The sequence below is a fragment of the Chiroxiphia lanceolata genome, chromosome 6 (assembly GCF_009829145.1).
Source record: "Chiroxiphia lanceolata isolate bChiLan1 chromosome 6, bChiLan1.pri, whole genome shotgun sequence".
Taxonomy (NCBI): domain Eukaryota; kingdom Metazoa; phylum Chordata; class Aves; order Passeriformes; family Pipridae; genus Chiroxiphia; species Chiroxiphia lanceolata.
This window is the reverse complement of record NC_045642.1, coordinates 11,601,070-11,628,052: the sequence shown is the minus strand read 5'-3', so window position 1 is coordinate 11,628,052 and position 26,983 is coordinate 11,601,070. Positions and strand designations below refer to the sequence as shown.

At 38.9% G+C, this 26,983-nt stretch overlaps 1 protein-coding gene and 1 non-coding gene across 2 annotated transcripts in view; both read left to right on the top strand.

Moving 5' to 3' along the window:
• Positions 1 to 780: 780 nt before the first annotated feature.
• IPO7 (importin 7) overlaps positions 781 to 26,983 on the top strand; it is a 35,354-nt gene continuing 9,151 nt past the window's right edge. The window contains exons 1-19 of the mRNA XM_032690364.1: positions 781 to 1,222; positions 10,171 to 10,252; positions 11,865 to 12,018; positions 12,330 to 12,488; positions 14,899 to 15,055; positions 15,701 to 15,790; positions 16,197 to 16,291; positions 16,395 to 16,479; positions 18,945 to 19,079; positions 19,650 to 19,749; positions 20,690 to 20,766; positions 21,079 to 21,195; positions 21,969 to 22,058; positions 22,569 to 22,734; positions 23,486 to 23,646; positions 24,560 to 24,688; positions 26,184 to 26,250; positions 26,331 to 26,456; positions 26,729 to 26,826. Of these exons, the coding sequence (XP_032546255.1) occupies positions 1,139 to 1,222; positions 10,171 to 10,252; positions 11,865 to 12,018; positions 12,330 to 12,488; positions 14,899 to 15,055; positions 15,701 to 15,790; positions 16,197 to 16,291; positions 16,395 to 16,479; positions 18,945 to 19,079; positions 19,650 to 19,749; positions 20,690 to 20,766; positions 21,079 to 21,195; positions 21,969 to 22,058; positions 22,569 to 22,734; positions 23,486 to 23,646; positions 24,560 to 24,688; positions 26,184 to 26,250; positions 26,331 to 26,456; positions 26,729 to 26,826 (2,172 nt within the window). The 5' untranslated portion in view covers positions 781 to 1,138. The remainder of the gene's footprint in view (positions 1,223 to 10,170; positions 10,253 to 11,864; positions 12,019 to 12,329; positions 12,489 to 14,898; positions 15,056 to 15,700; positions 15,791 to 16,196; positions 16,292 to 16,394; positions 16,480 to 18,944; positions 19,080 to 19,649; positions 19,750 to 20,689; positions 20,767 to 21,078; positions 21,196 to 21,968; positions 22,059 to 22,568; positions 22,735 to 23,485; positions 23,647 to 24,559; positions 24,689 to 26,183; positions 26,251 to 26,330; positions 26,457 to 26,728; positions 26,827 to 26,983) is intronic.
• On the top strand, positions 22,242 to 22,423 carry LOC116789120. Its single transcript, XR_004357903.1, has one exon. It is a non-coding gene; the product is annotated as a small nucleolar RNA SNORA23 (small nucleolar RNA).

The following is a 26,983-nucleotide window of genomic DNA, read 5'->3' as shown; positions in this document are numbered from 1 at the left end:
TACGGAATTTATTAGAAAACACGGACTGGATTTTCCCAAAGAACGGAATGGATTGGAAAACCCGGACTGGATTTATCCAAAGTACGGAATTTATTAGAAAACCCGGACTGGATTTTCCCAAGGAGCGGAATGGATTGGAAAACCCGGATTGGATTTTCACAAAGTACGGGATGGATGAAAAAACCCGGACTGGATTTTCCTGGAGTACGGAATTGGGGGGGGGAGAGAAACCCGGAGTGGATTTTTCCGGAGACTGGATTAAAAAAAAAAATTTAAAAAAAAAAAAAAAAAATGAAGCGTTGGACTTGGTGATCTCAGAGGTGCCTTCCAACCCGGCTGATTCTATGGTTCTATGATCATAGAGACTAAAATGGAGTTCAGTATTTTATGGAAAAAAATCAAGTCAACAAACTGTATAAGAAATTAAGTCTCCTTCTCTTAACGCTATTAAAAAAGTTTTCTGACAAAATTTTCGTGGTTTTTTTCTTTTCTCCTCAAACCAGCACAGCTTCCACCCCGCACCCATGATGAAGTGAACCCAATGCCTCCACGCATCCCTCCTTCCTCGCCGAGCCGCCCGAGCCCCCCCGAAAGCGAGGCGCGGGCTTTGCGAAGGGAGGGATTTTCGCTAAAACAACGGAATCGCTCTGGACGTTTGCCGGTCCGGGGGTGGGGTTCGGTTCGGTTCAGCTCGGGAGGAGCGGGTGGTGCGGGCGGGCGGCCGGTGCCGGACGGCGGCTCCCGCGACGGGGCCGTTCGTGGGGCACCGCAGCTCCCGAGGCGGGCGGGCGGGCGGCACCGCAGCTCCCGAGGCGCCCCGGGCTGTGCGGTCGGTCCAGCCAGGTCCGGACCGCATCTCCCGAGGCGCCCCGGGTCGTGTGGTTGGCCGGCTGGGACTGCACCTCCCGCGGCGCCCCGGTTTGTTCGGCCGGGACTGCATCTCCCGGGGCTCCCCGCGGCGGGGCGGGGCGGGCCGTGCGGCGGAAGGGGCGCCGCTCCCGTCGGCGGCGGGGGCAGCTCTATCCGGGCCCTTGGCGCTCTCCCTTCCTTTCGCGCCGGCGGCCGCTGGAGGCGGCGGGTCCATGTGCGCTCGGCGCGGCCGCGGCCCCTGCCCTCCGCCCCCCGCGCTGCCCCCGCCATGGACCCCAGCGGCATCATCGAGGCCCTGCGCGGCACCATGGACCCGGCGCTGCGCGAAGCCGCCGAGCGGCAGCTCAACGAGGTGAGGGCGCCGCCGGGCCTGGGCCGGGGCCGCGGCGCTGGGGAGCGGGGCCGGGGCCGGCCCGGGAGAGGGGGAGCGGGGTGGGGACGCAGAAGGTCCCCCCGGCCCCCCAGCCCGTCCCCCCGCGCCCCCGGGCCCTTCCCACCGGCCGTGTCCCGGCGGGCGCGGGCCGGGCCCGGCGCGCATTGTCCCCGCACATGGCAGCGGGGCCGGGCGGGGCTGCTCGGGCCGGGGGGCAGCGGCGGAGAGCGGCCGAGGCCTCCGTGCCTCTCCTGGCGGGAACGATTCTTCTCCATTGTCTTGGCGCTCGGCCGGGAAAAGGGTGATCGGCGGAGGGGTGTAAACCCGGCCTTGGTGCAGGCCCGCGGTGGCTCGGGCTGGACCCAGCCCTGCCTGGGACTGGCTAAGGGACATCGGCCCGTGCGTGCGGAAGGCAGGAATTTGTCAGCGGGGAAGGAGGTAGCGAGGTCCGCATCACTTCACGAGCAGCGCAGCCCGAAAGAGTGGCCTGGGCTGAGTTCAGAATCAAATCTGGCAGCCTGGCAGTGTTTGGTGTTCCAGGTCCCCTGGACTGCGGGTTCGGCTGGGCTGCCGAGGTGGGTGTGCTTTCTGGGAGTATGTGGACACGTGTCCGGGGGAAAGACAGGGTTCCCAGCCCAGGTATGTCATGCTTTTAGGCTGCATTCACGTGTCAAACCGGGATATAACAAAACCAGCAGGTCCTAGTTCCGCAGGCTTCAATTTTGGAAGAAGATTGTATTTTTTTTCCACTTAACCTCACCTGGCAGGGGAAAAACTTTATTGATAAGACACAGCCATGGGACTTTTAGACATTTGGAGAAAAAAAAAGATATTCTAATGTTTGACTCAGAGAAAAGGTGATCTCTTGATGGAGGAGGTGAAGGATAAGCCTGTGTGGCAGCTCATGTGGTACCTGTAGTTGGCCTTTTCCACAAGCATTTTTCTTTGTTGCTCTAAAGCAGACTTTGGCCCTAACGATACTAATTTAATGCAACAGATGTTCAGCAGAGCTTAGATAAAGGTGGGCCAAATGTTCTGCTGGCAGTGGAGAAACTTTCAAAAACTGAAAGTATGGCTTGTCAGATTATGAAAAAGTGTAATTAAGCCAAACTCTTGCATGTCGTTTAATAAGTGAATGGAAAATAAATATTGGGTACATTTGAAATAGATAGCGGTAAAACTACTCAATGATTAATTGAGTTTTATATAAAGTAATTGCTGTCTTTTCCATATACTGTGTTTAAAAGAATGTTAGTGTTTGTCATTTAAATCAAAAATTAAAATAATGTAGTGGCCTATAAAGACAGTAATATCAATTAAATCTTAAGCTGGCCCCAAAATGCATTTTTTGCATGTTCAATGCGTGTCTGTATATGGTAACTCACTTGAAATCTAGTTATTTTCTGCAGGTACTGAGTTGCTGAAGGTGCAGGAAATGACCTTCACTACCAGTCGAGGTCTTCAGCAAATGGCAAACTCTTGCATGAAGGATCGTGCTCGCAGGCAACTGGCTTTTGTGTGCACTTTGGAATCAGAACTCCATGGTCTGTGGTGTACTATACAAGTGCTAAATTGGCATAAAATCCAAATATCTGTGCCCCTTTAAAAACACCAGATGTTACTGTACCAGCGTGTAAGAGTTCGTTGTTGTTGGAAATGTGGCATCACTAATCTTTCACAGATATTTTGTGATAAAAAAATTTGCTAAACCCTAAATCTGCAAGCATTTGTACACACATATAGCTTTAGCTGCATGCGTGGTCTTGGTTTTGCATAGGTTTGTTGAAGTCAGCTATGCATTTGCTTGCAGGATCCTGGTTTAAATTTGTTGAATGTTAGGGCAATTCTGTTACCAGTTAATACTTTATTACAGGTGTGGTGGTCTCTTGCCCTTTAGAGATGAGATTGTAACAGAGGTGCACACTGTTCTTGCACATGGCCGGGCTGCACAAGTATTGTTATAGTTTAATAGTTGTCCTTGGTTGACCTTTTAGTTTACCTTTAATTTGTCAGAAGTGCCTCTGTTGAGCTGATGAGTCTGGTTTTCAGCAGGATGGTCATTTTACCTTACCAGAAAAGAAGGTGGTTCAGTCAGTAATTGATATTCCTGATTATCGGAAGAGTTAAGTATCTAGATCTGTCTTCATCATACCCTATCAATCAACAAAGTTTCCACTGACTGGAGAAGGGGTGTATGGTTCTGGATTTGTCCAGGCTATGTTATTTTTCTTTTGACCTTGGCTAAGTCATTAATTTCTTCTTTCACTAAGTTTTATCAGTTTATGTTGCCTGCACATAAAATGCTGTGAGAACTTTTAAGAGTTGAGATAATATTACAAAGCAGGTATTCCAGTCTCTTTGGCATTGCTTTTCTCACTGTGAAAAGAAGTTATTGGGAATGAGACCACTAGCTAGCTCTTGTATCCAACAGCTTCTCTCATTCTGGAATTTTCAGCTGATGAGGTACCCTGAGGTGTTCACCCATCTCTGTCCCTGTCTTACAGGGGAAAGCTGTGTTTTACCAGGGCTTAGAGCCAGACTCTTCAAGTAAGCTACTGGAAAGCAGCAAGAAGATGTTGCTGCCTTTTGAGAAACGAGTCTTTGTACTGTGTGTAAAAAGTGTTGCTCAGAAATGGTGATGAAAATAGATACTTTAACTATGCAGCTATGGAATGACACTGAAAATAATACACAGTCTTGTTTTATCTTTTAATATCAACATATTTATGAAGGTGCAGTTGCTAGATATTATTTTCCTTGCAGGTTTCTTCTTTGTAATTCCAGGGAATTTATGACTTAACTGTGATGTATGTCTTGTAAGTCTCTGAGATTAACCTTATTGCGTGAGCTATTAGTATATCTTTTTAGACTAACAGCCCAATTTTTGTGTCTGAGAATGTTTAGGGAAAAAAAAGAGCAATCCCCTATAACTCACCATTTTGCCTAACAGAGTTTGTTTAGAAAAACATTATTCTGATGCTGTACTGAGAAGTGCCTTTCAGAAGTTATGTTTAGGTTTTTTATGTTCTGATATGAGTGACAGTGAAAGGCAAAAAAGGAAATCCTTTTGACTGGTTACCATAGCCATCAGTTTAACAAAATGCAGCTGGGCCTAGTTCAGTGCCTTTCACTGCCTGCTTAATAGATACAAATGTCATAACGATGGAATGGTTATATTAAATGACTGGACTCTAAACTACTGAGAGTTTTAGAGTGGAAGGTTATCAAAGGGGAAAAAGGAAGCTGCTTCTTCCACAGTGCCTTTGAGACAGAGCTTTCCAAATGCTGAAATGCTATGGATGCTTTAGGCCAGGTGATTATAGTGTTACCCCCATCGTTAATTTTTTGTTAACCTTTTCTAACTTGGTCTTCATGTATAACACCTGTGACTATATTGCAGTGTGAGAACAAGAGCAGAGCTTGAATTTCCTGGCTTTGATTATCAGATCATGAGTTCTTTTTTGAAGTCGTTAGTGTGACATTTTGCCCAAAGTATTTAGTTATTTTCATTTCCCTTATACAGATGGAAGCCATCTATGTATTTTGGGGTGTGCTAGATGAGAGATGCTTTGGGAAAGAGTGTTTTTAAGCTGTGTGTGGCAAGGCTGGTCCAACACCAGGAGTCCCCTTGGGGGCAGTAAGGAACCAAGGGAGACTTGTCTTCGTTATGGAGAAGTTACGTTCCTGATGCAAGTTCCCCATCACAAGGTAAAATCCGAGCAGACAGGGCCACTTGCCACTTTCTCATGACTTAGCAAATAGTTACTGTGTGTGCTTAGCAGGCCTCTGCTTGGAGCACATTCCTTTTTCCGAGCAAATAGTCTTCCGAACTTGCAGCCAATATTGTGATGAAATGAGCATTAGGGGAGGTTTGCAAGATCTGATAAGCGCGTGTGTATCTTTTGTGGACGTCCAACTAAGTTTGCATATACATTGTAGCTGCAGAAGAGGTGGCAGAACTGGCTTGCAAAAACCTCAGGTTAGAATGATTTCCACACCTGCTGAGTTCTTAAAAAAGAATTGAAAGAGTGCTACAGGGCAGTTTGAGGACTTAGCGTGGCCTTACAGTTCCTGACCTTACCTTTCTATAAAAAAAACCAGTTTCAACTCAGTATAATAGTTATGTCCTGTTGTGGCTAAGATCAAAAATTGCATGTAGATTTTTTTCAGAATTGGAATGATGGAGATGCATTGCATTTGTATTTTTTTCAGCTACTTCACTTTAAAAATGTTGGCCTTTATTCACATATGCTACTCTGAATAGCTGTATAAATAACCTGAGGTTCTAGGTCAGCAACATATAGTAAGTATTGTCCTTCTGTTTTGCTTTTTTGGCAACTGTAAAGGAGGTACCTATTGTAATGTGCCTGTTATGGTATGTCAAATTCCTAATGTCTGAGAAGAATGCATGGAGGTCTTTTTACCCAAGATGAAACCTGTTTTTATCATTTAGTGACATCCAGGCTTTGTGTGAGATATGAATAGTTCTGGTATTAAAGATGAATGTAACTTACTTTAGCGAGCATCATTACTGGAGGAAAAGTGCTTTTCTGTGTTGTAATTAGCTGTCAATAGTTCATATACCGTGAACTGGTCTCTTTAATGTTAACTTCAAACTTCATTTCTATTTTAGGTTATGTGTCTGGTATGTCACTGTTCTCAAAAGTCTGTTTTAGCACATGTCTAGCAAACCAACTCTGCTAGGAAAAACTGCAGAGGAATATGCAGAAAGATTGTATGTTCTGGAACAGTGATTGATATTAACAGACAGTGGTGCAAGGTTTGTGGTCTGATAGAACACATTCCTCAGCTAGCCAGGCTGCATAGCAAAGATTGCTCTTGGGAAAAGTCCCTGAATTCTCTGGCTCTTAGACAGCAAAGTCATACCAGTGACATGGCATGTTGGACGATTTGTAAGGGGGAAGGACTTCAGATAAGTTTTGGGTTTGTTTTTCTTTAAATGTTGAGTTACATGTTGGAAAACTGACTTTGTGACAGAACTACTTTTTAAAAAATATCATTGTGGTTCTCTAAGGTTAATATTTATTTTTAAAGGGTATTTTTAAACAGAGAGCAAGAGAATAAAAGACGAAGTTTTACCAAAGTCAGAACTTTAAAGTACTAGAAATTGTTTCTGTACTCCAGGCAGTTTAGAGTATGTGATATCCTGATTTCCCAATGCTAGAGCTGTGAGACTTCTGTGTAGAATGATAATTCTTGCCAGTGGCTCTCACTGAAGTGGCATCAGTGCACCTGATTCTTCTGGAGACTGGGGTGTGCATGGGCCAGCAGAATCCTCTGCATTCAGATAATTCTTTGGTAGGCCTTTAATTAATCTTCATTTGTAACTTACCTTTAGTATAGTGAAGTGTTCTGGTTAATTACATGCGCTAAACCCAAAAACAAGTATATCTGTATATTTTTATAAAATACACATATGTACAATATACCATATTTTTATAGACTATGTACCTAAAATAGGTGGTTTTTTAGTATGGTTGTTTTTTTTCAGCAATGCTGTCAGTGAAGAGGAGCATGCTGTCCTGAGAGGCAGCCCTCTTTGGGGAGTAAAATTATTGAAGATGAAAAGAGCTGAAATGGATGTGGGTTCAATATTTTTTAATGATATAGATACAAAAAGACACCTGTTTGGTGCCTTATTTTAGGTTCAGGGCTTTTTTTCCAGGTACCAGTAAAACATTGGATGTTCTTTTTAAGAGTAAAGCAGAGCAAGGGAGCAAGTGACCAGTTACTGTAGTACCTGGGATTTCACCAGTCAATACACACTTGTCTTCATGGAAATGTCCTTACTTCTCCCTACATTTTACTTTCTCCAGAATCACCTTCCTTTCAGTGGCTTGGGGAAAGGAGGTCATTGTAAAAGAGTGTGGAATTCCTTTCTTTTCCATTTAGAATGCATAGAAGTGTTAATGTAGCTCTGTGTGAATTTAGGTATTAACTGAATGGATTAAGAGGAGGCTTTGATTGGCAAGTACAAGGTATTTTCCTTGTGCTACCTTATATTAAAAGCACAGATTATATCTGGTCTGAATCTGCTTTGAACCACTAAACCTGATAAAGTAGCTCATCCTCATGGCTGGTGTCTGATGCTTCAGATGTTAATAAGGATGATACTTGTAAGATTTAAAAAAAAAAAACAAACCAGAAACAAAGAAAACCCAAAAAACAGATAATGGTATAGGTAAGATAATGTTTTGATCCTGTCCTTTAAAACTATTTATAGTTCAAAGTGAAAATGTATTAATTCCACATACTAATATAATTTATGTTTCTAAGGAGGTTCTGTAGCTTGCTATAGGCACAGACTCAGTCCTGTTTTTTTAAAATGAAGAAAGGATTGTTCTTTGGTATTTTATTAAATTTCAGTGTGTGGCAGTTTGATACACTGCTGTCTGTTTTTTGTCGCTTTTAAGACATGAGATTCTTTTAATTCCATTTCTTTTTTTTTTCCCATTAGTTTCATGATACTTCTTCAGCCTTTATGTATTTGTTACTGAAATTACTAGTTCTTATTAAAACAATGGTGGTCATTTATCATGGAAAAGCGAAAGGAATCCTTCTTATTTTGACTTTGCAAGCATGAAATGCATCGTGAGATTTCACTATAGAAAAGGTATCTGTTAAATTTATAGTCCTTGTGGAAAGACAGCAGTTTGCTCTTTTAAGTCCATTTTATGCAGACTGATATGACCTTATTTGTAGATGAGTTAAAGGTTGTCGAAACTGAAAGCTTTCTTCAAGTTCATAGCACGTTAAGTACAGGGGCACTTCCGCTGACATTAATGTTAAACATCTAATTGAGTGCTGTGCTGAAATAGGCTCTGATGTCATTTGGTATGTGTTGTGTCTATTAATGTGACTTAAGAAAAGAAGGAAGGAACTTTAGGGACCTGGAGCTGTAGTAGAAATAAAACCCAACAAGTAAATCTTATTTTAAATTTATTTATTCGGCCGTTTCTCGACAATTGAAAACTAGTGCTGCTTTTTCTTTTTTCTCCTCTCATTTGAAAGTGTATTTACTTCTTCTTCAGGACTTTGGGGATACCAGAGGCACATGGGTCAGAAAGACGGGTGCTCATATTGCAGTGTCACTTACTCCCAGTTCATCAAATCACACTCTGCAAATAAACATTTGGCTTGGAGCAGGTGCCCGTGTTGCTTCTGGGTGTTCCAGAGCCTGTGGATTTGTAGTGCACAGGATGAATGTGTTCAACAATGTTTTAACATCTTGAGGAGGTTCTTACATCAAGTTCATTCTTCATTTAAAATCTGTTTTAAATAACAGGAGATAGAAAACAAGCTATACTAAATCAAATCTTAGTGCAAATGTCATGCCCCAGGCTGTCCCTTCTACACTTGCTTATACTGGAACATACAGGAGATACTTGCTAGGGCAAAGCTGGAGAGAAGATTCTGGTACTGTAGGAGTGAGCTGAGCAGTGTTACACACTTAGGAGGAAGGTTGACATAATTTCATATTGTCAAAAGAGCTTTTGATCCTCTTAAAAGAATAGAAAGACAATTCCTGGTTATTTCTCTTTGTGATATTGATTTGCTGCAATATCTGAGACAGCCATTTGTTTCTGATAAATAAATACTGTAATTTCAACGGTTCTCAAAGTATTCACTTACTTGCCTTATGTAGGGAGTAATAAACTGAGTAACAAGTAGGTAAGAGGTGTTCTCCTAGGAGTTTAACAGGTTAAATTATGTGGATCTATGCAGTTGTCTTTTATAGGGGAGCTGCAAAGAACATAGGAAACAATACTGACATGTAAGTGAAGATAAAACAGAAATATATCTTGGCAATTTGAATCATGGAGTAATTAGGTTAGAAGGGAACTGTGCAGATATCTGGTCAAGCCCCAAGCAAAGCTGTTTGGAAGTTAGATTATGTAAATTGGGATTTGTCCAACTGACTGTCTCACAGAATAAAGTCCCACAGCCTCTGTGGACAGGAGTTTCAGACCTTGGCCTTCCTTGTGAATTTTTTTCATATGTGTAAAATAGAGATTTCCCACTGTAACTCATGTCCATTGACTCTTAACCTTGAGAAAAATTATGTTGGCTTTCAGTTAAAAAAAGTAGAGTTAATTCTTAAGGACTGCAATTCACTTCTGCCAGCAAAATTAATTTAATGTCTCGAGTTCTTGTTGCTTGAGGAGGATGGGTAAAGGATGCTGTAATAACGTTAGGGTTTGTTTCCTCATATTGAAAATATATGGTATTTAATGCATCAATGAAATTTCTCATTATTGTAAGAAAACAAACATGTTTTGTTTTCTTTGTAAGTGAACTCTTGCAAATCCTTGGGAAGTTGTTACTCTGGAGATGTGTCCCTGTTTGAGTCTCCCTGCTATTGGTTTGCTTTTGTGTGGGTCTGCAGACAGTGCAGCAGTGGTCCCTTGAAGCTGGTTTTTCAGAAAGATAGAACTGAGTTGGACAGGCTTGCTTAAAGTTGGGCTTAGTTTTAAAACATAGTTACCATCTGTTTCTTAGCTTATTGTATAATGAATTCATACCTTGCTAAAGGTCACTGTAAACTTGCTGCACTTGGGTTTTTCTGGCTATTTAGGTGGTCTTGTTTCAAGTGTTTGTTCTGAATGGGGAACATGTTTGGTGACTGTGACAGGCTGATTCCTGGAGCCTGTTCAGTGGTTTCTTCAACTCTGTTACCTTAAACGGTAGGATTTTTCCTCCCCCGTGCTGTCTTCAACATACAGTGAGCAGGAAACTTTGGAATGCTTTGGCTGATTAGCTGACTCCTGTGAAACTGTCTGAGTTGCTGGTATCCTATTGATTGCATTACATCATTATAAAGATATTGTAAAACCTAATGGGAGTATTCTAAAACTTAAGAAACTATGACTTAATAGTACTCTTTTTTTTTTTTTTCCTCTCTGCAGGCTCATAAGTCAGTGAACTTTGTTTCAACCCTGCTTCAGATCACTATGTCCGAGCAACTGGATTTACCAGTGAGACAGGCAGGCAAGTTTCCGAGGGTTTTTTTCTTTGTATCTACTTCAGTGGTGCATACACACAAGTACACATGCAGATACTGTTAAAGAATTCTAATGGTTTTAATCTCAAACGCTCAAAAATTGGGAGTTGCTCGAGTTACAGTCATCATGAGCTATTATCTGGCACCATACTCTGAATAGAGAAGACAGAAAGAAAAGGTGTCTGGCTCTTGAGTGATTGTTCCCCTTTATCTCTAGTGAATAATGGTCTTTGGGGGAACAGAAAGGTTTATGATGTTCATACACTTGGTCCAAGGAGGTAATTTAACCTTGTACTGATAGTGCTAATGTTTTGAACATATTGAGTGGAAGAAAACAAATCATGTCTCTTGGAACCCTGCTTATTTGCACGGGAGCCATCAGTAAAATTGGATGTTGAATATTGACAACTCCAGACACCATCTTAAAGCTTCTATAAGTACTTGACAGAGGTTTTTAAAATGATACTTCAGAGGTTTTTCTGACTGATCAGGAAGTGTGACCTTGATCACTTACTTGGATCTTCCATGTAGCAGACTGCTCTAAGTTGTAGCATAAGCTTCACTTGCATTTTTACTGTATTTTTTGGGGGTGCCGTTCAGATGATGACTCAAAAAGGTTACTGCTTAACATGTACAAAATGCAATAAAAGGGGAAGGTTTGCAAACAACCTCTGAAATTTCTCCCTCCTCCATGTAAGCCAATTAAAACCCAAAGCGTTCTGTGGAGAGTGGGGATGGCTCATAGGAGGCACAGCTTACAAACAGCATGTGTTTGCAAAGCAATTAATGGCATGATAAACCCACTGAGGGCAGACTGAAGTCTGCATCACTTCAGTCTTGTAATAGCACAGATCTGCTGAGTGTCCCTTAACCTCTGCAGACACTTTCAGAAACCCTTTGGTTTCTGAATCTTCAAAAGGTGCATATGAGATTCAGGAAAAGAAGTGGCTTTATGGATTTGTATGTAGAATTAGATTAATAGTAACTGTTATTAGTTTGCCATTTGAGATTTCCTGTTGCATTTTAGAAGTACTTTTCTGAGTGCTGTAATTTATATTCTGCCGCACAAGCAGTTTGGGTTTGGTTGTCAAATGGTAAATGGAGGCATTTGTGCCAGCAGCCTGATTGCTACAAATTGATGTGGCCCATAACCTTGGTATAAAGGAGCTCTGTTTCTCTTTAGCATTTACTCATCTATCACAAACTTAATTAGATTTTTTTTTTTGCTTACAGGGGATGTTTGAGGTCATCATTAGCAGTGATTAGCTTTGTTTTAATGGAAATACTGAGAAAATAATTATAAAGGATTTTTCAGAAGCGTGTTGCTAAAATGTTCCACAACTGTCTGGATCACAGATAGAAGCAATACTTTAAGTATTTTTATACGAAAACACATTCTTTACAGAACTAAAAATACATCACAGTAAATGGGTAAAAGAGTATCAACTTAGTAAATTATTATGTATTTCTCCTACTCAGAAATGGTCAATGATTTAGTAGTTTCCATCAGTTTTGTTTTAATAAAGATTTGTTTGCAAGATGTGTGTTTGTTTTGTACTTTGAATGGCTGTCAGGTGATTTGCCACTTTTGTCTCACAGGGGTTATCTACTTGAAAAATATGATAACCCAGTATTGGCCAGATCGTGAAACTGCACCAGGAGAGATCCCACCTTACTCCATCCCAGAAGAAGATAGACATTGTATTCGTGAGAATATTGTAGAAGCCATTATCCACTCTCCTGAGCTGATCAGGTGAGCAATTTTAGCCTCTCTATGAACTGCCTGTGGATTCTGACTGTTGGGTGCTAAGCATCATTGTCATACACTGTGTATCCCAAGCATAGAATTAATGTAGATGGAACAACAGTTTTTAACCTTTGTGGCATATAGAAATTTAAGGCTTCTGAAATGGAGACTATTAAGCAGAAAGTACAGAACCTAAACGTTCCAAACAAAACTTCAAGTTAAGTCTAAGTAGGGACAATATTCACTGTTTAAACACTACAATATTACTGAAATAATAGTAGTAACTGAAATTTAATTATTGTGCCTTTGATTTCTAGAGTACAACTTACTACTTGCATTCACCATATTATCAAGTATGACTATCCTAGTCGCTGGACTGCAGTTGTGGAGAAAATTGGATTTTATCTCCAGTCTGACAACAGTGCTTGTTGGCTTGGAATTCTTCTTTGTCTTTATCAACTCGTGAAGAACTATGAGTAAGTTCTTTCTACCATAAAACTCAGCAGAATTATTATATTGGTGTGTATTCTTTGTTTTCTCTGTGTATATTGTAACCATGTAGAATTGTCTGTGGGACTGCACAAAGGTGATGGAAGTCTAATTTGAGCAAAGATTCTTAAATACTTGCTATGCAGATGTTGACTCATGTATCTTCTCCACTAAAATTACAGAAAAATTGCCTTCATTAAAGGTTTGAGATCAGAAAAAAAGAGAGTGTTTTAAAACCTTCATTTGGTAGTTGTTTTTATGGATTGATAGCAGTAGGAAAGTCTGCTCAAAATCATGACTTTTGCAGACAGTTATTATCTAAACCAGGTTTAAACAATTTGCACTCAAGTACTCAGTGACAATAAACATATGAAAGTTTCAAAGAGTGTCATCTTGAATGTCAGGAAACTCAGAATTAGTTGACTGTCTTTGGAATGATGACTTTGATAGCCTCATCCAACCCATCAGGATACTTTTATCAAAGCCCACTGTGCTCTTATATCAAGGCATTGGGCTGGGATATGTGAATGTTCTTGGCTCAGTATCTGTGTCTGCTCAGAGCTTTAAAGTTGATGTTGCACTTTGAGAAGCCGTGTGGGGTTTGGCTGCTGCTGCTGCACGGATGGGAAGCTCATTTGAGCTGGGTCACAGAAAAGTACAGTCCTGGAGCCAGGGAATTGTAGTAGTGGAACTGATGGAATCCCAACTTACTCTTTTGAAGCACTGGTGTGCATAACGTTTCTGTTTCAGGTGTAAACCAGGTGACTTCCACTTCCTCAATAATACTTTTACAGGAATGCTGTAAAGACCTTTGTAACGTGGGAGTTTCTTTAGTGACTAAAAGTTGCAAGTCCTGCTAGGAAAGGAAAGCAGACTAATTTCTCCCTTGAATTTCTGTTTAAACATCTTGAACCCAGTATGCTGCAGAGATCTGTGAGATATAAATCATGAAGTGTTCACTTGTACTGTATTATGATGATAGCAGTCCTTGTTTGGGGAGGAATTCTGATCTGAGCACAGTCATTGTGTGATCAGCTAAGGTAACGGGTGTGTCTGTAGTCTTAGCTGATCAAACACTTCAGCTGAGGCCAGGAACTGCTCCTGCTTGTTCAGCTTTTCTGGTGAAGTCAACAGGGGTCACTTCCATGTCACAAATCACGTAGGAACATGCACATTTCAGTGTGTAACAGTATGACTGCAGGCAGATCTCTGTAAAATTTTTTAATTCAATATGTAGCTATTGAATATTTTTTTTTTCTTACTGTGGAAGGTAAATATCTTAGGGCTTTTCAACATTTTTTTTCTCCAGATTTAGCCAGCAAGATCAAATGGCTGCTCTTTGCATAGCCACTTCTTCTGGTTTTTTTTGATTGTGTCTTGTAGAAATTAGAAACAGAATTTTCCTAAGCAACATTTAATTTAGGTTTCTGTTTCAGAAAATGCATGGAAGCTGTATTATTGAACAGGATTTTGGAGCTCAGTGTTTTGTAGTAGTTTTTACAGAACATGCCATCTGGCAGCAGATTGAGCAGTCTTTATCTTATATATTTCTGAAAACTGGCACTGTTTAAGAAGCTGAGCATTGATATTTAATATTAGTGAAAAGTCTACAAAAAATTTGTTTGAAAAACAAACCAAAACTGAACCAAAGCCCAATCCTGTAGCCCAAAAATGTCCCACATGAGCCCAAGAGTATGACAGCATTAATTGCTTAATCAAAAAATAAAGCTGTACAATCTTAAAGTGATATTTTACCTTGTTGTTGCTGTCACCAGTAAGGACAAGATCCTGTTCTGCTGTGGTAACTCTTGAGTCAATAAAGACTTTCTTGTTTTAAGGTTAAAACTTGGGGCAAAGATTTCAAAATGCAGCTTTGTTTCTTTTCAGGAATTTTGAAATGTTTGAGAAAGGAAATGGAGCCTTGTTTTCAGCACAGGCAAACTGTTGAGTGTCACCAGCACAGGAGGGTCTGAGGCACTAATTCAGGGGTGGTTGCAATCAAAGCCTGCTCTGAGTCTGCCCCATAAGGCCTTAAAGGCTCCCTTCTCTGCCAGGTTGTTGGACTTGGGCAAATCAGTAATAAGATATGTGAGAGACATCAGTGGTAGACTGAGAGACTTCACAGTTTACTTTCTTCAATGTCACTGAAGTGATCTAGCTCCTGCAAATATTTTGATAAATTGTGAGCTCTGATAAATGTATTTCTCAGCTGTAGTACTATCTGGCCATAGCTTTATTTCAGATTCTGTAACAAGAAATGGCCGGGGGTCTTTTTTAAATCATATGTTGTTATGAACTGTCGTATAACCTACTTGTGTCTACACTGGGGAAAGGTGGACTTTTAAAATTTAAAAGCTACCTGAAAGATCTACAAAACTAGTTTGTTCTTCTCTAAAGGTACAAGAAACCAGAGGAGCGGAGTCCTTTGATAGCTGCAATGCAACATTTTCTACCAGTTCTGAAGGATAGCTTCATTCAGCTCTTGAATGATCCATCAGATCAGTCTGTCCTCATCCAGAAACAGATTTTCAAAATATTTTACGCCCTCGTCCAGGTAAAAAAATAACCTTTTTACATACTCGATCAATAATTTAAATTAAAGCATTATGCTTTTCCTTAAAATAGTAAGTGACACAAATATTACAATATTAGATTACATCTGAATCATTTCCCTACTACTCAGCTCTGTGAATCACAAGTTTCTGGTATGTTTGATTGTCTTGTGCTTTTACTTTTGTACAGTGCTATTCCTGGTTGGCATTAGATAGATACAATTAGAACTGGCACATGCCATCCTCTAAGATAGTGTTTGCTGGAAAACCAATTAGAAAACCAGTTTTCTAAGGACAGATTGTGGAGGCCAGCCTACATAGAATTACCAGTGTAAATAACCAGTTTGGAATGAAACTGTTCATGTGCTGTTTAATGCTCCAGAAATTAGTGTAACATCCATTTAAGTAGTGTTTTAGCATTGCATAAACAAAACTAAGTGGAACAAAGACCTCTAGCACCTTTGAAGATATTTAGGATATAGGCTTAGGTTGTTTTAAGTTCTTAAGCATGATTTTCCAGGTAGATTGCTAATCTTTCATGATAGCTAAGTGTAGGCAAAGATTTGAAAGCTAAAATTCAAACTGTGAAAGTAACTTACATTTATTATAACGCAATTAAAAATTCTTTTTTTTTTTTTAATAACAAGTATACATTACCTTTGGAGTTGATAAATCAGCAAAACCTGACGGAGTGGATAGAAATCCTGAAGACTGTTGTTGATAGGGATGTACCAGCTGTAAGTGGCTTTTGGCTGTTTACCTCTTTAAGCTTAAATATTTTTCATTCATTAGAATGTTAGAAACTTTAACTTTTTATTTCAACATTCTTTTTGCTCTAAAGATGCCCATAAAATTAAATAAACAATGGGGTGTTTTAAACTTGACTAGACAAATTTTGAAAATATGTAGCTTGTATGGGAGTTCAAATTGTAGGAAAACATATTTTGGCTTCTTTTTTCAAAAACTGATTGACTATTTACGTGACGTATATTATGGGATATATTTTTAGATATGCTGTACTTCATACTTAAATTAAAAGTGCAAATGGCAGGTTAAAAGCAACATATAGTATATGGTTGTTCGAATTGCATGTAATTCGAACTCTTTGTGAGTAGTTGGTGAATATTCTTTTTCTTCCTAAAGGAAACCCTTCAAGTTGATGAAGATGATAGACCTGAGTTGCCTTGGTGGAAATGCAAGAAGTGGGCTTTGCATATCTTAGCTAGGCTTTTTGAGAGGTATTTTCTCTTCCATTTGTATTTAAAAACAAACAAACAAACAAATATTCAAGTCAGTAATATTGCTGCACCCTTGAGTTCACATACTTACGTCTAATTCTAGGTATGGAAGCCCTGGCAATGTTTCCAAGGAGTACAATGAGTTTGCTGAAGTGTTCCTGAAAGCTTTTGCTGTTGGTGTTCAGCAGGTAGGAAACACTAAATGGAGGGATATAGGATCAGTTTAGATACAATTGTAATTTCTTCTTTATTTATTTTCTGGAAAGGCTTCTTGCTCTTCTTCACCATTTTTTTTTTCAAGCACATTGATATGGAGAGCACTGATGTCTGTGGGTTAAAATAAAAGAATGATTAAAGAAACTATCAAGCCACTTTCCACTAACAAGCCCTCAGATGAGCTTCAGTCAAATGTTACCGATTTCTTCCTCCCTGAAAGAGATGGGTATAATATTTATGTGGTGTCTTTCACCTTCAGACCTACCTTTTTAACTCTGAGACAGTTTTTCTTTGACTCAAAGTCAGTTAGTACTGAGCTTTCAGCCTTCTGCTAAAGCCTGATCAAGCAGAGGCTCACTTACAAACAGGTTAAGTCTGATGGTTCCTTTCCACTCGTCTCCCTGTTTTGGGGTTGCCACTTGTGCTGTGTTTTAGGGTCTGTTATTTAGAAAACATCTTTTGGACTAAAGCAGTTTCTAAGCTGATGTATGAATGTTATGCCAAACTGTCCTTGATTTACCTTTATTGGAGTAATTTCATGATTCACAAAGTGCTGACAGATGGCAGCAACCTACAGGTTTTTCTGAAGAGACAGAATGGATTGGTCAGGCAGAAATCTCCCTCTCTTGTAGTGTGTGTGTTTAAAGTCAGTAATTTGAACTTTTTGAACTGGCAAGGAAGTTCCCTTCAATGTTGGAAAGTTTTTTGATCTGATTCTTCTGTGTGTACTGCTGACTTTAGTTCTTTTGAAAGCAGTTTATTTGTAAAAAAACTTCAAGTAGTTTTTGTAAAAGTTCCTTGTATTCGGCTCATAAATACATTTATTTTAAGGTGATTAGATTGTAAATGTAAATAGAATATTAATTTATTAAAATCTCACAGAGAAGAATGTTTTCTTCAAAGCCTTGATCTGAATCAGAAGAACAGTTCTTCAGTTTGTTTTCTTACCTTTATTTTCTAATGAAATTAGACTACAGGACTTTAAAAGGAGAAAAGTAGGGAAACTATCTCCTAAATACATGGTTTTTGAAGGTCATCCAAAGTGCAGAAAACATTTGTCACATTGAGTGTTAGGAAATATATCCCAACATTCTACTTAGACAAGTGCTGTCAGCGTCGCCTTCTGAGGTGCTCCTCTGTCACCTGTAGATGACATCAGACAGATAATTATTACATGTTCTTTAAGGCCTCACTGGTTGCTTTGCTCTTTCAAGACAAAATGAAGTTCTGACAAAAGGCTATGAGCAAAAGTAGTCTTTGGAAAGATAAATTTAAACAGTTCAACAAAATACTTTCTGTTACTTTATCTAGGAAACACTAAGAATTCCAGTATTTTAAGAAAACCCTGGTTGTTCCTTGGCACTGTTACAGAATTTTATTTTATTTGCCCTGGAGCATCCGTCCCATGTCCTGCTTTTCCTCACTGTGATTCTTAAACCTTTTGGTTATCTTTTAGTATCTTTACTTATTGCATCTAAATGATGACATTGCTTAGATTTGTGAAAAGAGAGGACAAAACTACTTGTCCCAAGTAGCATGGCTGCGAAGACCATTTATTAGGCCTTTGCTGTCTCCTCATTTCCAAAGACTATTCCCCATCATTGCATTGACTAATGATGACTTTAGACTTTTTAGTGTGGTGTTCTGCTACATGGGAGACTATTTCTAAAAAAAAAAGGCAAACAAACACAAAAACCCCAAGAAACCACATTCTCCTCAAACTGGACCTTCTTGTATAAACACTACCACAAACAATATATATATTAAATTCAAGTTTGCTGAAGACTCCTTGCATTACCAGTACAAACCTCCCCAGTGAGCTGTAATTTAATTACTAGCCATGGTCCCATGTCCATTTCATGTCCTTATTGTGGAGAGCCATGGACTTTTAACAAAGGTAAATCCCTGTGAGTAGTTCTGCATGCCACCTCAGGAGGAGAATTGAGGCCAGGAAGCCAAAGGGAGAGGCTGACTGATCACTCTTGACACACATCCATTCTTCACTCAGCATCATTGCTGTGAGGCTGCACATAGGCAAGAATCAGGAGACTGTGGGAGTGTAGAGTATTTGACAAATCCAGTGGCTGAGCATGAATTTCTGCCCCCCAAAGAGTGGCAAGATGGAATAATAAACCTCGGAGGGAAGGGCCCCTGGGGTATGGTGGTGATGAATTAGTATGTGTGGTTTATCTTATTAAAGGATTATATTTTTAAAAGATGTGCATGCAGCACCTGATATGAGCTGCAAATTGCCTTATAAAATTAACAATGACATTTGGTAGAAGGATTAGTCAGTACTCATTTTAGTCTAATGAATAAACAGGGGGATTTTGCTCAGTTTAGGGGGGTTCTTATGTAGGCTTGTGAGGGAGGGTAGAATTGTGGTTAAAATGGTCTGTGCTCGGGGTAAGCTATTGATGAGATCTGATTTTTCTAGGTGTTGCTGAAGGTGCTGTATCAATACAAGGAGAAGCAGTACATGGCTCCCAGAGTTCTGCAGCAGACGCTGAATTACATCAATCAAGGAGTGTCACATGCAGTCACCTGGAAGAATTTGAAACCTCATATTCAAGTAAACCATTTTTGGAGTTTAATACTTGATGACTCAGTAGTACATTAGTCAGTCTATTATACAGAGTTTCTACCCTTGCTAGAATTCACATTTCAGGGAATTCTCATACAAATTGCTGGTGCAAAGAGTTTAAGCCTGCTTGGTGAAGGTTACCTTGATACGTGAACAAAGCCAGTTAATTGCATTTTTGCTATCTCTCCTTTGTGCTTTAGTATATTAAGGATTACAGTGTAACACAGCAACACAACAGATTTGGAGATGGTGTTAGCTACTGAATTTATGGCATTGAATTATCTCCACATACATCCAGGGGAGATATTCCACAGTGGAGTGGAATTATCTCCACATATCATCCAGATCCAATGTAATATCTTGTGTTGTATTGTAACTCTACCTAAAGGTAAAAGATCTTTTTGGTGAACTACCACATAAAAGCCACTACATCCAAATAGTTTTAGAATGTTAGCATGTTATACGAGGAAATGACAGGATGGACAAAATCTGTGAAACACAGGAGAGAATATAGAGGTTGATTTAGAAGTGCTGACCTGTTTTCATTTTTTATTTCAGGGAATTATCCAAGATGTTATTTTTCCATTGATGTGCTATACAGATGCTGATGAAGAGCTTTGGCAAGAAGATCCATATGAATATATTCGCATGAAATTTGGTGAGAATTTGAAATCTACTTGTGTTAAAATATGATTTTATGCAAAGATGGGATTTTTTAGGGGTTCTTTTTTGCTGAAAGCTGCCACCGTGGAGGACGCAGGAGTTTTTGCCCTTGTAGAAGTATTTAATTTTTACAGTTACAAAGTTTTTGTTACAAGTCAAACAGCCCAGGTCTTGCTAACAATAACTACATAAGTTTAATGTTACTAAAAGGTTATGCTTTACAACAGCAAATATTCCAGGCCCTGGATTTCTAATGGCCTTATGGAATTTCACATGTGGAACAGATCAGAACAGATTCACCCCAATGGTAAATGAAATGTTATGGGGTAAGCCTGGTGTTCCAGACTTGTCAGGTTTCACCTCCTGTGGCTTGTTGGGGTTTACTCTAAGTCCTTCAAGGGTGGGGAAGAAAGAAATATTTCAGACTTCCTGAACAAATTCTTCCCTCCACTAGGCCTGTTTATGTGGCTAGAACATGGGGTCTTGAGAGGTTTGGGAGTTTTTATACCTCAGTTCCAAGGCACAGACCTGTAAACACTACAGGTATCACACAAGGGTCTGATAATCCTCTTCTGCAGATAAATAAGAAACTGAGCATTTTCTAACTCAATTAATTCTGTGTGCTTGCCTATAGAGCAAATAACATAAATGGTTAAAACTTGACCACTGCAACTGCTTCTACTGTTTCAAAAGATTTATCTTAATAAGAAAGACACACAATTCCAAATTAGACATATAGAGCCAGTGATCATGAAGAACATGAAACATGTATCCAAACATCTGTTACTGTTTGGTCTTGGAATATCTGTAGCAAGAAAGTACAATTAACCACCTGAAAGGAAAATTATTGCTCTTTTGTTTCATATTAAATACATTAGGATCATAAAATGTAGTAAAGGACCAACATTTATAACTGTTACATGTTTACTTAACAGATGTATTTGAAGACTTCATTTCTCCAACAACTGCTGCTCAGACATTATTGTTTACATCCTGTAGTAAAAGGAAAGAGGTAAGCTGTTCAAGGATTATACTGAAATACAACACTAGCTAAATTTAGTTTACTTGATGAAAGAGCTATTAATAAAAGTTTTACTTTTCTGCTCTCATATCGTAGTACACTAAAATTTTTAATTTCGACTTTATTTTGTGCTGGTCTATTTGTGATTTTTATATTTGCTGTGCATTTATATCAAAGACATAAAACATCACCAAAAGTCCAGACTTGGAGCAGATTATTAGATATTTAGGCATTTCAGAGCACTGAGAGTGGTATGTGAGATGACTGATTGGAGTACTTTGACTAACCTTACATGTAATCCAGGTCCTGCAGAAGACAATGGGCTTTTGTTATCAAATCCTTACCGAGCCAAATGCTGACCCTCGTAAGAAAGATGGTGCTTTACATATGATTGGTTCTTTGGCTGAAATTCTCCTAAAAGTAAGTGTAAAAATCTGGTAGTTCTTTTGGTTCTTTTTTTCCCCCCTTCTTTCGTTTCTTGGACATACAGTGTCTTAGAAGAAATGCAAATAGCAATTCGTGCTCACAAGTTTCTGAATTGCTGCCAGGTGTTTTTTTAGATGTTGAACTTAATTGTTTTGGGTTTGTTGTCAGCTTAATTGCTCAAGTTTTATAGTTCAAGTTCAGATTATTGTTTTAAGTTCCTTTAAGTTCTGTGCTTCTAGTGAGAATTACTACACCATTTTCTGTGCGATGCTTAACTACATTCCCTTTTTTGTGGAAGGAAGGAGAAAACATTCAGTGAGAGGTTGTTCATTTAATGAGCTTTTTTGTGTATAGAAGAAAGGAAATAAAATGAAATTAGTAAACTTGCTCAGTTGGAATGGTAGCAAAAAAGATGCAGGGTATGGACTTGTATTTGGACCACAGCTCTAAGAAGTTTCCCTGACCGCTTTTGCTTTTGATGCCAGAGCAATGTGCTGCCATTTAAAAGGTGTCTCCAGCAGTCAGAAAGGGTGGGGGGAAAAAAGTGTCACTATTTTGACTGAAAATCATAAAAATCCATGTGGGATCCAAGTTTAATTACTATAAAGGATTTCATTGTTGCATAATTGACTTTATTAAAGGGATAAATTTGAAGTCTGAGGGTTTTGTTCAGACTTTTATCATATGTGAAATTTTTTTTTACTGGATTAGAAATACATTTTCGTGTGCAGTTTTAAACTGATGTGCTTCTATTCATATTTTGACAGAAAAAGATCTATAAAGACCAGATGGAATATATGTTGCAGAATCACGTGTTCCCTCTCTTCAGCAGTGAGCTGGGTTACATGAGAGCACGGGTAAGAAAGTGTGACATTTACTGTTAAGATACACTGTCTGTTCCAACTGGAAGATTCATGAATCTTTAACTTTTTCCCTTTAACAAATGCTCTCTTTTTAGCACCTTTTAAATTGTGCACTTATTTCAGAGATTTGTATCAGTCTATGTGTGATTACAGTTACTGTGTAGCTTTAACATGGCTGCAGCACTGTGTGCACAGTTTTCCATCTGTGTCTGGTGGTAGGGTCTATTTGTGTTTTGCATGTAGACTGTACTGCTCACACAAAACCTGTGGCCAAAGATGAACTTGAGATCATAGTACTGGTCTAGTGATGTCTGAAGGACGAGCCTCCCACTGACCAGCCTCCACACTCTCAAACATCTTCATTACTGTTTCTTTCTTGTCTTTATTCAACAGTAGTTGTACTTCAGATTCAGTGATTTGCGTAGGTTATGAGTATAGATGTAGTTGATAATCCTGTTCTCAGGTTTCGCAGCTCTGAATTTGTTCAATGTGGGTTTTCTTCAGGCTTGTTGGGTTCTTCATTACTTTTGTGAAGTCAAATTTAAGAGTGACCAGAATCTCCAGACAGCCTTAGAACTCACAAGACGGTGTCTGATCGATGACAGGGAAATGCCTGTGAAAGTGGAAGCTGCCATAGCTCTGCAAGTTCTCATCAGTAACCAAGAGAAAGGTAAGGTAGCCCTCTTTCCTTACAGCTACAGCAAGCTTTAATGGAACAGGTGTTAACATTGTGGTGCTCAGGCAGACTCATTCTCTTCTTTCCTGATGTTGATTTACTTTTTGTAATTATAATTTGTAATCGTCATAATGGTTCAGCTGGGAAATTTTCTATTGTTTTATATAAATAACATTGTAAATTACATTCTAAGACATTAAAATTATTATAACATTATAAACAACAACTTCATGGTACAGATAAATCCAGTGTTTACAGCACCTAATAATTGAATCAGAAGTACAGTGGCAATGTAAGCACATCTGTCTCAGGGTATTCATGTTAAAATTTATTTGGAAAAAAAAAAGCTATCTTTATCCTGGCAGGTTTTATATGGCTTAGTATTCCTGAAGCTGACATAAAAGCCAGAAAGCAACCATAAATTCTGTATTTAATACCCTAGGTAATTTGACAAAAATGTGTATGTACCATTCCTGTTGAATTAACATTTGCATGGAGAAGTAATCTTGCATTCTATAAAGACTGCAGAGCTCTGGTTTTCATACTTCAGTTTTGATCCTCTTGGTATACAATTTTATTTAAAAACTCTTCTGAATGTTAGTATTGCTATAGTGATTTATACTGTCCATGTTTTTTGCATATTAATGCTGACGCATTAAATATTAATAAAGTGTATATTGAATTTCTTACACTGATCTGTGGTTTTCTAACGATGTTAATTCAAACATTTCCATTTGTTTTACAGCTAAAGAATATATTACTCCATTCATTAGACCTGTAATGCAAGCTTTACTTCACATTATAAGAGAGACTGAAAATGATGATCTTACTAATGTGATTCAGAAGATGATCTGTGAATATAGTGAAGAAGTTACTCCAATTGCAGTAGAAATGACACAGCATTTGGTGAGACTTTTGGGTGACTTGGGAAGATGCTTAATATGTGAAAGACTGGTATTTAAAATTGATAGTTTACCATCAGTGAGTAGCTGTTGTTACTCCAGTCTGCTGAAGGGCATTGGTACAAGTAGTTTTCTTCTACATTTAGACAGTCTTTCCTCAAAACTGGCTTCCTAACTTTAACCGAGTGGAAATTTCTAAGAACAATTCTAGAAATGTTTGAGAAATCTTTGTATGTGTTTTCTCCTGATAGTGTTAATAATGAAATTGGTAGCATGTTTTAGGCAGCCTCTGCAATGTGACTTAAGTTTTCTGGTTTAAAATAGTAAATTAAGGACTGGATTTTTTAATGAAAAATTTGGTGTGAAAATAATGTTATGTTGCCTGTAATGTGAAAATGAAATTGAATCTGCCTTTTGAATCTTTGAATCTTCTTTTCAGGAGAAATTCGGAGCTTGAATGGCTATATATCTAGCAAGTTGTACTAATGGTTCCAAAAGCAGAGGTCAGCTCAGTGCTTCCCTGTTCCAGGCCCTTGCCTTGGAGTTTAAACAGAATTGTTTGCATGTCCTCTCTGGGAATGCCTGCAAAGTGTTCAGTCTAGTTCAGCTACCAACCAAACCTCATGTTAGAAGGACTTGCTTGTAGAAAGTGTATTCTTTTGCATGTGATGTAATGTAATTTATATTTTTATCATTAATAATTTTTATTTTATTTATTATTTTTATGAATAGATAAAGGATAACAGCTCCAATGGCTTAACATTCAAATTTTATCATCTTGAGAAGAAACTCTGGAATGGAGCAGTCATCTGCTAATCTTCATATTTTCTTAGCAGAAGTACTCTTTAAATTGTGTAGGATGTCAGACTTCCACAATTCAGTGACATATTTATGGGTTGTTCTGCTATTACGTGCAGGCAATGACATTTAACCAGGTGATCCAGACTGGTCCAGATGAAGAGGGCAGTGATGACAAAGCAGTGACAGCAATGGGAATCTTGAATACTATTGATACACTTCTCAGTGTAGTTGAAGATCACAAGGAAGTAAGTAAAAATTACTTTAAAGCTAATACATATTGTCTAAGACACTGGAAGTCTTTAATACTTCCATTGTTTTTGGCATTGTTACTTGAAAAACTGTCCTTTTGGCCAAAAAGATCTTAAAACAGAAAATAGAGAAGTACTTATCACGTAACAAAGTTGTTAACAGAGTGGATCATATTTCTAATGCAGTGAATGTGGTAACAGAGCACAAATGCCACAGTATTTCCCATAGGGATCCGGGTTCCTGTTCAGATAGGGGAAGCAATGTGTCTCTGGCAGCTCAGCTGAAACAACCCCTCTGATTTGATGAGCTCTGCCCTTCAAACAGAACAGAGGAAGCTTCAGTTATCTCCTGACACTGACTCTGCTGACTGAGTTTGCTCCCTGGGACAGAATGGATGTCAGTAAATACAGCTCTTGTGGCTGTGCTCAGTGGTGGGTTGTTGTACCTGCCTGGTCTGCCCTGGAGAATTCTCCGGTGTGATGAAAACTCCTGTTACTTTTTTTTGTTATACTGAATGGACTAACTTCTGTCCAGAGGACAGCTAGTTCAAAAGATGCTATCCCTGATTAAAATCCTTCATGACAAAGTCAGCTACTATTTTTTTAATAAATAAGTTTTATAGGTTTTTTTAGTGACTAAGGAGTTCAGTAATAAACTGTACTCTCAGGACTCTGAAGACTTTACTAAGGAAGCAGCATAATACAAATTCCCAAGGGTAGAATCCAGTGCTGCCACACAACAAACCAAGGAGCAGTTCATCTCACTTACTTGTTGCTAAAGCTGCTCAGCAAGCTTTTCACGTACTTGTTTTTGTCAGCAAATCTTTGCCACCTAAATTAAAAGTATGTGTAACAATATGCTAGTCCCGAGGAACTCACTTTTAAAATGTTGACCGCTAAACATTTATATTTAGAGACATCTCACACAGGATGACCAGTGTTGCAAGAGATAAGGTATTTAGCAGGTTAGTTTCAAATCCTGTTCTGCATAGCTAAGACCAGAAACTCAAACCTTATTTGCCCCTGTGCAAGGTAAGTGCCCTCAACAGGTTGATGACTGTTTTGTTAGCTATTCCACGGACTAATAAATACTATTTGGGAAGACTGTCTGAATCTGTAGGACCAGCATTTAGACTGATTGTCCCCATACCATATGAACATCCTCAGCTAGCTTTGGGGGTGTTTTGGTATTTGATTTGCAGTGTTTCAATGAGACTTAACTGTTGCACAGGGTTACTGTCAGGCTTTTCTTTTATATGAGATTCTTCCAGTGTTCCAAAACCACCTCGCATTAAGAGCTATCTTGCAAATCCTTAGCTAAGAATGCTGCTCGTACACATTTAGTGGGAAATTTGGAATTTGTTTTGAAAACTATATTGTATTAATAGAAACCGCTTTGAGTAATCTTAAAATGTGTTTAATTGCTACTTCCAAATATTGAAAATAGTCATAAATCTCCTTTTTTTTTTTTTCCTTTTCTTTTTTCTTTCAGATTACTCAGCAGCTGGAAGGGATCTGTTTGCAGGTGATTGGAACAGTTTTGCAGCAGCATGTGTTAGGTATCTCTACTTCTGTTGGCTTATATTTTAAAGTGCATGGAATTGGCATTACATTTACCTAGAATTCTGTTTGTTTTCAGAGTTCTACGAGGAGATCTTTTCCTTGGCTCATAGTCTGACCTGCCAACAGGTTTCTGCACAGATGTGGCAGCTTCTTCCTCTTGTGTTTGAAGTCTTTCAGCAGGATGGTTTTGATTATTTTACTGGTAAGTAACATAAATAAATCAGAAAGCCAAACGGATTCATAGATGCAATTTCAGCCGTAAATAATAAACTGCATCTTGACTGAATATTAGGAGAACGCTCCAGTGAGGTTACACTTGAAGTATTTTATTCTGCTGCTGCTACAACCAGACTTGTTTTGTTAAGGCATCTATGACTAGATGCACACTTATCTTGACAAACATTAAGCAAGAACTGTAATTATTAATACACAGATTTTAACAGCGTCTAACTGATCACTCTTCTTTTAATACAGACATGATGCCTCTCTTGCATAATTATGTTACTGTTGATACAGATACACTTCTGTCAGACACAAAATATCTTGAAATGATCTACAGTATGTGCAAGAAGGTGAGTAGGTTCCTTTGTGGTAACAAAACCTGCCATCTCTGAAGTAATATGCTGTTAAACTGGATACTTTTTTCCAAAACAGCTTTTGATGTCTGTTCTTTAAAGCATTTTGCTATTTAACATCCTCTGAGATTCCACAAACTGCTTAGTTATTGCA